This window comes from Pipistrellus hanaki, assembly GCF_964339955.1.
Source record: "Pipistrellus hanaki genome assembly, chromosome: 4".
Taxonomy (NCBI): Eukaryota; Metazoa; Chordata; class Mammalia; order Chiroptera; family Vespertilionidae; genus Pipistrellus; species Pipistrellus hanaki.
The window spans coordinates 24778280-24789174 of record NC_140506.1 but is presented as its reverse complement, the minus strand read 5'-3'; the positions used below and the strand labels follow the sequence as shown (position 1 = coordinate 24789174).

Sequence of the window (10895 nt, the reverse complement as noted above, 5' to 3'; positions counted from 1 at the left end):
GATCACCTGGGGTGGGGACTGCTGTCACCACTATCACTGGGGCTCTCTACCCAGAGCACTCTTTTAAGAAAAAGGAGCCCCAAACACCATATTGCTGTAGTCTAGTCTGTTTTTATTTACAATTTAAGATATAAATTAGTAAAGAATTATTGTTAAACAACCAACAAAGATTGTATAACCAGCAATGTTCAAATAAAAACCAGGCAGAATTTATTTACAAAAAGTTTAGATTCCATTGCAATACAACTTGCATAAATTACTAGAAGCTTTATATCATTATAAAAATAAATATCAAATTTGTTTCCACTTTTTAAGTACTCAAGTTCTTCAATCACGTTTTATTTCTACTGTGTACATCTTTTACAAATAAATTTTACAGTAAATCCTATCACACCTATAGCATATATACCGTGGCAATGAAGTGATCAATTCAAGATATCCTGAGAAAAAAGATTGTTTTCAAAAAGTCACACATACATTGGGGAAGCTATACTAATGCCAACAAATTCACGTCTATCCAACAAAAGTCTGTTCGTTCGGTTAGTCTGAGTTGACAGTGCTCTGTGGCTCCTTCCTTTACAGTGGCACGAGATGCGGTCCGGGTGAGCGAGGCTTTTTACGTCTGTGTATTTATGAACTTGGGAAGAAAGAATGGCCTGCTGACTTTTTTTTTTTTTTCCAAAGCAATTGTGACACCTACCTGTGGACCAAGGAAAAAACCAAATCATCCCAAATCCTTCAATTCCACACCAACATCATCCCATTATAAAAAAGGAGTTATTTGAAAGGGTTCGGCCTCTTTCCCACGTTTAAGAAGTGAAATAAGTAATTTTGCCTATTTGTAAAATAGGCATTTCCATCTGGACTGGGGGGGGGGGGGGGGGGCGGGGCAGGGGAGCAGGATGGGCCTGATAACAGAGGAGTGCTTCTTGTCTCTCAGTTTTACTATGCAAACATCATCTAGAAAAGGTTTCTGAAACAAAGTCTCAGTAACACTTGCTCATCAAAGCAAGTGTCTAGTCTGTGTCTAGTAGAGCAAAAGCACTCCGTATTGCACACAATTCCCAGACTGAGAAAACAGCATACATATATATATAGAGAGAGTGATTCTTCAAAGCAGAACTTGAGCAGAAAAAGGGGACTTGATAAAAGAAAACTACTCCTCTCCCACTTAAAGGGGAAAAAAGACCAAGAAGATTGCAATGCTGTCTTCAGACCCCATGACAAGAAGCAAGAAATGGACATTAAGGAAGTTTTCAGAGCAATTGGTGCAGGGAGGATCTCCCAGCGTGGGCAGAAACACCAGGGGGCCCACTTACTTGTATTGCTGTACACACACGGCCCTTCTATAGGTAGGACTGGATGCCCCCACCAACCACGGTGCAGCCCTCACTGGCATCTGTCAGGGGAGGGGGCAGTTAGTCAGAACCAACCCCATAGCCCATTTATCTCCCAGACACCACAAAGCCACCAGCCAGCACACCCAGGAAGCCTGCTCCCTGTTTGGGGCAAACAGTGATAGGAGCCTGAGTGTCCACCACCAGTGTCAGAGGTAGATTTTGGTCACATTTCTGAGTTCTCATTTTTTACCCCCTTGAGCTCCTTTTACAGGTCTTATCAGCTCAAGTCTGAATTATGAGCAACAGAGGATATAAAGGGAGAGGAAGGAATAAAGCTCTGGTTTTCCATTTTGAAGAACTAAGGCCCCTGGGAATAAACTGGAACGTTTTGTTTCCTTCCAGCCAAAGGCAAAAGAGAGACTGTTAACAACAGAACACAGCAAAGCCGAAGCCCAGACAAACTACAATTCGAATTTCGTGGCAGTCTGTGTTTGGCAAAAACTAAAACTCACTGCCCTGGCCATCATAAGAAATAAATACTAAGTAAATAGTAAATAATAATGAGGTGGGTCTCATTGCAAGGCAGGGATCCCTTGGTCCTTCCCATCTCCTTTTGGAATCGTCACCCCTGCCTGCCTTCACTTCTCCTAACTTTTAGTCAAAGGGTGGTGAATTCTGTGTTTTTCCTCTCTCTTCTAAGTGACAAAGGTTCCCCCTGCACATCCACTGGTCTCCCAGCCCCTTCCCCCGGTCGCTTGGGAGTGCTGACAACCCGGGCCCTGCTGGCTGTCCCTCCCAGAGGACCCGGGGCCCCAGCAGCCTACCTTTCTTGGGCTCATAGCTGCCGCCGGGGGGCCGGTAATGGGGCTCCAGCGGGTGCGCGCCTGCCTTGCCCGCATCGCTGGCCGCCTTGGGCGCCGCGTGCAGAGCCTCTCCGGGGCCCGAGGCCGCCGCGTTGTACCGCAGGAGCCCCTGGCCCTGCAGCGCAGCGTTCAAGTTCCCGTAGTTTGTGTAGTTGCCATAGAAGGGCGACGTGTAGTAGAGGTGGCGGCCGAGCAGTGGGGACGCGGGGTAGGGAGAGCCTCCGGGCGGCGCCCCCGACGAGGCCGGCGCTGCGGCCGTGGGCAGCCCTGGCGGCGCGCAGCCCGGGCCCGCGCTCGGCTGCTTGAGGTCCGACGTGGCGATCTCGGCCAGAGACCACAGCTTGGGCTTGCTGGCGGGCGGCGGCGCGCCCGGCGACGTCCGGTTGCCCAGGGGGGTCTTGCCACCACCGCCGCTGCCGCCGCCACCTCGGGGCGCGGCCTCGGGCGGGGGGCTCAGCAACGGCGCCTCCACACCGGTGAGCGGCGACGAGGTCACGGCTTTGGACGGCGCCAGGTCCCGCTCTCCTTCCTCCTCCTCCTCCTCATCCTCGTCGTCCTCCAGGTCGTCGTACTTGTCCTTGCACTCTGAGCCCGATTCGCACAAGGGGTCCCCGGCGCGGCAAGGCAGCTTCTCCCCGTCCGACTCCGCAGAGCAGGAGTGATCCGTTAGCGAGTCCACGTGCAGGCTGATCCCTGCAGGGACGCGGGCAACGTCTGGGGCGTGTGGGGCAGCCCAGGCCACCGGGGACCCCTCTGCCCCACGACCCAGTGTACCAGGCTCTCCCTATAATATTCCTCACCTCCACCCAGAACCCACCAAGGCCTATGGTGTGAGCATGGCCTCCCTGAAAAGCACCCGAGGAACCTCTGGGCCCTCTAGCTGGCAGGCTCCCTCCTGCTAGGCCTGCAGCCTCCTCCCTTCTCCCTCCGCTCTGCGCCCGCCTGGGAAGAAAAACTCCCCGGGACTCCCAGCCCGCCAGCCCTTGCTCACCTTCGTCCTCCGCGGAGGTCTCGGTGCCCTCCTGCGCTTTCTCCAGGCTCTCCTTGCCCCTGGCCGCGTCCCCCTCCTCCTCGTCCTCATCCTCGCTTTTGTTCCTTGGGGCCCACGTCATCTTGTTCTCCTTCTTGAGGCGCCGGCGCGCGTTGGCGAACCAGGTGGAGACCTGCGTGAGGGTCATCTTGGTGATGATGGCCAGCATGATCTTCTCGCCCTTGGTGGGGTAGGGGTTCTTGCGGTGCTCGTTGAGCCAGGCCTTGAGCGTGGCCGTGGCGTCCCGCGTGGCGTTCTTGCGGTACGCGGGGTCGTTGAGCTGGTACGGGTAGGCCGCGCTGCCATACGGGTGGTAGCCGATGGCGCCCGTCATCCCGGTCGTGTGCGCGTCGTAGGGCGCGCCCTGGAACCGACAAGAGCCTGGGTGAGTGGGGTGTGCGGGGACCTGGCAGGGCAACCCCCAAAGGCAACCAAGCCACCCCTCGGCCCGCCGTGGCTGCCTTTCCCACGGTGAGTCTCCCGCGGGGGAGCCTCGCTTCCCGCAGCAGCAGAGCAAGAAACAAAACGAAACAAAACAAAAACAAAAGCAAAAAAATCGCAGCGGGTTATGAAGGCCAGCTGTTGATCACAAAAAGCGCCGCAGTTTTATTCCCAAATTTTTTAACGATTTCACTTTCCTAAAATGGTCTATCTCCCTCTGCAATTCCCTGGGCCGCGAGTATAGACGCACGCAAGCACGCAGGGCCGAAGGTAGTTTCTTGATATCTAAATTTTTTTCTGGATTCTCAAGCACCGAAACCTCACCCATTATCCCGCCCTTATATGGTTAAAAAATCACCCCAGCCCCTGCTCCGCCATTCACCAGTCCAAAGCTCCGCAAATCCAATTTGCAACTCAGAAGCCAGTAACCGTTTCGAATGCTTCAAATACGCGGCAATTAGCATTTTAATTCAGACTTTAACGTTTACATTGGAGGCTTTTTTTTTTTTTTTCAGCCTTCACCAAGGTCCCTGCTCCTCGGGGCGCTGCCCTGGAATTCCACCGAGGGCGGGCGGCGTCGACCTAAAAGCTACCATCGCCCGAAACGCACTCCGCCTCCGGGCCCAGGAGCAGACCCGAAGCGCGCGGACCAACCCTGGGTGCGCGGGCAGGAGCTGCTTTCGGTGCCCGGGGAACCGAGAGGTACTTGGCGGGCCATAGGCCCGCGGACACGTTTATTCCGAACGCACAGCCTTCGAGATAGTTTAAGAAACAGACCACGTCGGGCTGGGCCGGGCCCCAGAGACCCTGGCGGATGCTTCGCCCCTCCCCCAACCCAGTGACCCCCCTCCCCCTCCCCTCCAAGCCCCGCAAGTAACTACTAAGCGCCCGCAACCGCTCCGGAGGTGCTAGTGGCACTGACCCTCCCTCCCCGCGCCCACAGAAGCCAGCCCCGAGCCCGCTCTGGACCCCTCGCCAAGCTTCGGTGCCCGAGCTAAGGACAAATCACAACAGATCCCGACACCGGCCGGCGTGCTCGCACTTCCTTCCAGGCTCTTTGGGAAGTAGCCTAAGGAAGGCGGCGCGGGACGCGGGTCCCAGCCGGGCTCAGGCACGTCGCCTGCCGGCCGCGTCGCCTCTGCCCCTGGACTTTTGTCCCGCCGGCGGCAGAGCAGCCCGAGCAGGCGACGCCGGAGCCACCGCCCACGGCACGTTCCCCGCGCCCCCGTTCGTTCGCGGACCCCCAGGCCCGCTCGACTGCGCTCCGATCGGGGGTCCCCACGCCCGGTGTCCCGCGTCCCCGCCCGCCCGAGCGGTTACCATGTAGGACGGGAAGCCGGCGGCGGCGGCGGCGTCGGCCGAGTACTGCAGCGGGCTGCCGAAGCCGGTGGCCGCCTGCGCCGTGAAGGCCGCCGAGCCCGGGTAAGGGCTGAACGCGGAGCCCGACGCCGAGCGCGCCAGCTCCTCGCTCCGCGGCGCCGCCAGGGCCGACGCGCCGTACGCCGGGCACGAGTACAGCGCCAGCGAGCCGGGCGCCTGGTACAGGTAGCCCTGCGGGTAGGACATGGTGGGCGCGGGGCCCGCGTCACGCCGAGCAGCGGGCAGGGCTCACGGAGCCCTCCATCCACGCCCGGCCGGGGCGCGGCGCGGCGGCGGGCGCGGGGGCCGCGGGGGCCGCGGGGGCCGCGGGCCGAGGTCGGTCGGCCCGGGCACTAGCCGGGGCCCACAGGCCGGGGGAGCTGCGGGGCGGCGGCGGAGTCGGTGGAGGCGGCGGCGGCAGCGCGGAGCCGGTGGGCGCAGCCGCGCGCCAGGCCGGCGGTCGGGGTTTGGGGGAATCTGAAGTCGGGAGTGAGGAGTTGAGGAAGGAGCGCTCGAGTTTCCGAGGGACATTGGAACGCTGAGCTGTCCGTCACGCGCTCATCTGCATATTCGGGCGCCCGCCCCCTCCCCGGCTCCGCCTGCTAGGCCTCCTCCAGCGGCCCGGCCGCAGCTGGGGGAGGAGCTGGGAGCCGGGTGGGGAGGAGAGGGGAGGGGAGAAGGGGGAGGAGGGGGGAGGCGGAGAGGGAGGCGGGAGCGGGGAGAAAGGAGGAGGAGGGAGAGACACGAAGGCTTTTGTGGCATAGTCGCCTCTCGCGCAGCCCCAGCCCGCGGCCGGCAGCCCGCAACCTGGCAGGACCGAGCGCACCCACTCCTACCCGCACGTACTCCCAGCTCCCCTCCCCACGCCCGCCCTAGCCCCCCTTCTTACCCCACCCCTGCCATCCTGTCCCAATCCAGCCACTGGCCCGTCCCCCCAGATCAGCTCGAAATGATTAGGCTAGAGGCCGCCTGCATTCTGGCCAGGCTGGTCCGCTTGCAGGGACGAAGGGCCCGAGCCCCTCTCTTCACCGGGAATAGGCCCACCCAGGTGACTTCCCTCAGGACCCCAGTGTCCCAGCGGACAGCTTACGGGGCGATGGGGGGCGCTAGATGGTGGCACCGGCGGCCCGAATCTTCCTGGGGGTGGCGTGCGCGGCTCTCACTTGCACCTTGCTGGGTCTACTGTGCCTCACTGTGGGAGGCGCCCCGCGTGGCCTCGAGTCTGGTCGCCTACCCCGCGCCGACCAACGTGTCCCCGTGGGACCCGGATCCGGGGCGCCTTCATTGCGAGTTGCCAGCCAGGAGAGACTAGAGGTGAGCTTTCTGCCCCTGAAGTCCTTGATGAAGACTAGGTCCCTGGGTGTTAGCACTTTGGGATGGGAACGTTTTGTCACTGGATGCCAGTGCTTCACCATCGAAAGGGGTTTATTTTGTCTTAATAACTTGAGTTCTCTTTCGGCCTTGTGTTGTAAAACACGCAGGGGGATGACTGTCACTGAATAGACGGCCTTCTCTGAGAGGACAGGAAGCCTCGTGTCACTTGGGCAGGAAGGAGCGGTCCGAAGCACAGGTAGATCAGGTAACACAGGGCTCCAGAAGAGCCTCGTGGAGCCCGGAGAGAGGCTTAGCGAGGGACCGCAGCCTCCGAAAAACCCCACTTCCCATCCCTCTTCTACCCTTTTCCCACCGCGGTTCCTCAGAAGAGGAGGCCAGGAATCACCGAAGGGCACTTCCAGGTGCTCCACACGGAACCCGGTGTGTGCAGGCCTGAAGGTCGGCGCCCACCCAACAGGTGCCTCTTCCTCGGGGCCATCTCCGGTGGGTGACTGGGAGGGGGGAGCACCTTAGGCGGGAGCTCAGGCCTACAGCTCCCCTCCTCCCACACCGCTTTCGCCCCCACCCCAGCCCTGTTGGCTCTGCAGCTCTCGCAAGGGCCTCTTTTATCGGATCCGAGTATCCCTGGGACTCAGAGTCGCTAGGGTGCAGAGCGAGTCTGCTGTGCAGCATGGATAGGCTCCAGTGGCCACCAGAACCTTCAAGGCACAGGCAGAGTTGGATCGCCATCGGATGAGAGGGAACCAGTTGTAGATTGTCCTCCTTGGCCCGCAGGCTTGTGGCTCCTGTTAGGTACGGTCCAGGCAGTTATACCAGCTCCTTCCTCTGCTAACCCCCAGCCCATTGGTCCTTCTTCAGCCCCCCATTGCTCCCCAAGCCAGTACTCCTACAAACCACAGCCCTGCCCCCTTTACCCATCAATCTTCACTTTACCCTCTAGCACAGCACCCCCACCTCCCTTCCCACTTCTCCACACACACCACTTCCCACGCACTTCAGGCCACTGCAAGAACCCAGCAGGGGCGCGGTCCAACAATGCTTCCACCCCAAGTAGGACCTCCGAGTCCAGTGCAGGGCCAATATTTTATATCAATTATTGTAGAGTGAAAAAGGAAAGAGAAAGAGAGTCTGAGAGAGGCCCCAGCCACCCTGTGGAGCATGCCTGCGACTGGATCTATGACATTTTTGGTCTTTCTAAAGGGAATTCAGCCAGGGAGGAGCCTTAAATGAGTCGCACACACTTGGATGACAAGCACTGGCAGCAACAGATCAGATTGCAGCCATTCAATTTGCTTCCAATTAAACAGTTTAAGTGTAGAAAATCAGGTCTAACTTTTTATCTTCTCAAAAGACAGGTCTTGAGAGAATTTCCATTTCTAAAGACCAATTCCTGCTGTGGTTTCATTAGCATTTGGGGCTGCCTCCCCCCCACCCATCCCCTTTCCCCCACTCCGTCTCTGCCTCCGGGCGGAAAAGAAAACAGCGAATTATTACAAAAACACCCCCAGTTTGGAGCGGGAGCTTAAGCTGGGAATACAGTTGATTTTGACATCAATTAAATACCTAACCAGACAAGTGCACGTGGCTTTGGAGGGTCTCTCCGTCACCCAGGCTGAGTCTCCAGAAAACATTGCCTGCTCCTGCTCTGCTCAGTGCTGCTGATTCTAAAGACAGCCTCTTCCTGAGTGTATTTTCCCCCCAGCAATTACACTCCTCCACCGAAATCTAAATTTTCCATACTGCTGCCTGCTACTAATAAAAACCGTCTACCTTGCACTATTAAACAGTCGAATCGCACTACATGCCGTTTTTATTGGTAGTGACTGTAGCAAATTAAAATGCCTACGCAGAGACATTAAAACTCACGGTCTGCATTGTTACTGGAATGTAACTCGGTTTCGATTTAAAGCTCCCTGATTTTGTAAAATCACTTTTCCGTTTCTTAGATTAAAGTTGGCTTGGCTTTCTCTTTTTTGAAAAATCAATCGAAAAGACATGCTGCGGCAAGTGTCCAGGCCAGACTCAGTGGCTCCTAGCATGCCCACCTGCGACGGTGGCCTGGACTCGCTCGAACTGCGTGTCCAGTCACTGCGGGGAGCGCTGCTCCCGGCGAGCGGGGGCCTGGACGCGTCGCTTGTGGGCGCAGAGGGATTTGAGAGCAAAGGACGGTCTGGTACTCAGCTACTGCTTCTTTCCAGTTGCCTTTCGAGCTGGAATGGGAGAAATCGGGCGGCCAAGAGGGGCAAACCCAGGAACTCCCTTGACAGCTCCAGCTTTTACAGTTGCGTGGGTCATGTGCACCTCCAGGTTTAGGATGGGCCCTCCGCTCCCCCGTGAATGCATTTTAAAGCAAGAGTTTAACTTGGTCACGTTTTTGTTTCTTGTCCCCACAGTGGTCGCTGCACTTAGGACAAGGCGGCATGGACGTGCGCGTTTCAAGAAGCCGACTTCCCCACGGAGTCCCAGTGCTGAGAAACGCCAGAAACGCGGCCAGGGCTTCAGGGGCAACCGGCAGAGTGGCAGTCGCGGGCCCAGGCTCTCTGCAGACGCGGACCTTCCCGGCTTGTCTGGCCGCGGGGAGGCCGGCGGCGCGGACCCGAAGTCGTGCGCGCGGGCGGCGAGGGGGCGCTGTGGCCCGCGGCTGAGGCCTCGTCCCTGCTGTGGTGGCCCCAGCAACGTTCCAGGCTACCGACGGGCGGTGGGCGCCCCTGCCCTGGCGAGCGACCTACCCCTTTCCACTTAGGTTTAATTCGGGGAGGAACAATTATATCAGGCATTGCAATAAAACTTACTGCGCATATGATCTTTGTCTTATTGCCCTAATCTTCGCTGGACTTTTTGTAAGTTTGGTGAATATTTGAGAGCGTATAATTTTCGTTTTTTGTTTTTCTTGTCAATTAAGATGAATTCATAGCTCAGCCGATGTGGCTTAGTGGTTGAGTGTAGATCCACGCACCAAGAGGTCACCGGTGGGATTCCAGGTCAGGGCACATGTCTGGCTTGTAGGAGGGCTCCTTCCCCAGTACCTGGCTTGCAGGAGGCAGCCCATCAATGTTTCTATCTCTTTCTTCCTCTCCCTTTCTCTCTCTCTCTCTTTCTTTCTCTCTCTCCCTCTCTCAAAAAATCAATAAAAGCATTTTTTTTTTGTTTAAAACATTAAATGTGTCTCCTTTCCCCCCAGTTGTCTCCTTTTCCACTACTAATAAAAGCATTTTTTAAAAAGATGAATGCATAGATTTCACATGGGTTACCCTTCATGAGTAACATTTAAGAGTAATTTCAATGTATCAAATTGACTGCATTCCCAATGAAGGCCCCTTTGGTCCAGAGATCCTCCTAGCTGTTTGTAGAGGGCATGACAGCAAGAAAGAAAAGGCAAGGAGAGTGAAAAGTGTGGTTCTGCAATTTCCTTTCTCTCTCTCTCTCTCCAAAGTTTGTGGTTATAAATTGTACAAAATTTAAGTCCAAATGAAAAGTTTCTTTCAAGCATGACATTCCTCACTCTTGGCATCCCCTGAGCATATTTTTTAGGGGTTCCAACACAGTGATATTCCCAGAGTCATGCTGCAGCGAGCGCCTGGAAAACTTGTTCAGAGGGGACACCCTCCCTCCTCCCCACCAACAGGCTGTGAGCCCCCCCCCCTCGCCGCTCCTTCCTGGAACCCCAAAGGGGGGCCTAGCTGAAAGGTTTTAAAAGGGCCCCAAGGCCTGAGTCCTTCAGGGAGTGCCTAGGGCCTTTCGAGGGGACCCAGAGCTGCGGAGGCTGGAGAAGTGTCGGGGCGCCGGGACCCTGGACACCGGGCGCGCTCCTTTAGGTTATAAGACCAGCATCCTCACTTCCAGGGCTCCTCCCCATTTAACTGACTCTGTAGCTCGTAATTACTGTGATTTCTCTTCCTCGCTGATTCGTCCCTACCGGTTTCTTTAGTGGGCAGCACCCTCCCAGTCTCTCCTCCGACGATTGCCTCAGACTTGTATCCTGAAGGTTCTCTCCCTGCTGTGCCCAGAGAATCCTCATCTCGCCTTTTCTCTGCATCTCCAGGACTGTCTCCCTGTCCTCTCACTTCGCCCTTCTCCTCCTCCTGTCGCTCCTCTCCTCGCCCCTTAACCGAGTTTCCCGACCCCGAGCTCCTGGTCCTCGTGGGAGCCCCGGGAGAGGGAGAAAGGGGTACCGGCGGGCCGGGTCTGGACAGGCCAGACTTCTTTTACGGGATCGGAGTCTTAGGAGACACGTTTCCCCAGCGGCGAAGACCTGAGCGCCCTGTTCTTGGTCTGCGGCTGTTTGGAAGGAGAAAAGTTAGAGGTGCTCAGCCTCTTAGGCAGACCCGGACCCCCGACAGAGCGACAGACACAGGCGCGCGCCGCTTCCAGAAGAGGTCCGCGCGGCGCCGCTGCAGCTATTCCGGGCGAGTGGAAACAGATGAAGAGTTGTGAGGTTCTTTCTTTTTCTTTTTTTAAAAAGTGTTTCTGCAAGACAGTCTTTGGAAGAACTTAGCTCACCTCCGTGTCCCCCGCCTCTCTGGCAGC

The 10895-nt window shown here is 57.0% G+C and overlaps 1 protein-coding gene and 1 long non-coding RNA gene across 4 annotated transcripts; one reads left to right on the top strand and one right to left on the bottom strand.

The window, feature by feature from the left end:
- Positions 1-629: 629 nt before the first annotated feature.
- Positions 630-5547, bottom strand: IRX2 (iroquois homeobox 2). Its single transcript, XM_084880783.1, has 5 exons — positions 4995-5547; positions 3195-3597; positions 2165-2896; positions 1320-1399; positions 630-700 (listed from the first exon to the last, which is right to left on the bottom strand). Exons 1-4 carry the CDS (start codon positions 5238-5240, stop codon positions 1347-1349), a joined length of 1434 nt encoding a protein of 477 aa, XP_084736909.1. The 5' UTR covers positions 5241-5547; the 3' UTR covers positions 630-700; positions 1320-1346.
- A 200-nt stretch (positions 5548-5747) lies between these two features.
- On the top strand, positions 5748-9476 carry LOC311620993. Of its 3 annotated transcripts, XR_014794784.1 has the most exons (4): positions 5748-6347; positions 6515-6825; positions 6939-7160; positions 8762-9476. It is a non-coding gene; the product is annotated as an uncharacterized lncRNA (long non-coding RNA). The 3 variants fall into 3 exon arrangements; XR_014794785.1 differs by having other exon boundaries at positions 6515-7160; XR_014794783.1 differs by lacking the exons at positions 6515-6825; positions 6939-7160.
- Positions 9477-10895: the final 1419 nt, after the last annotated feature.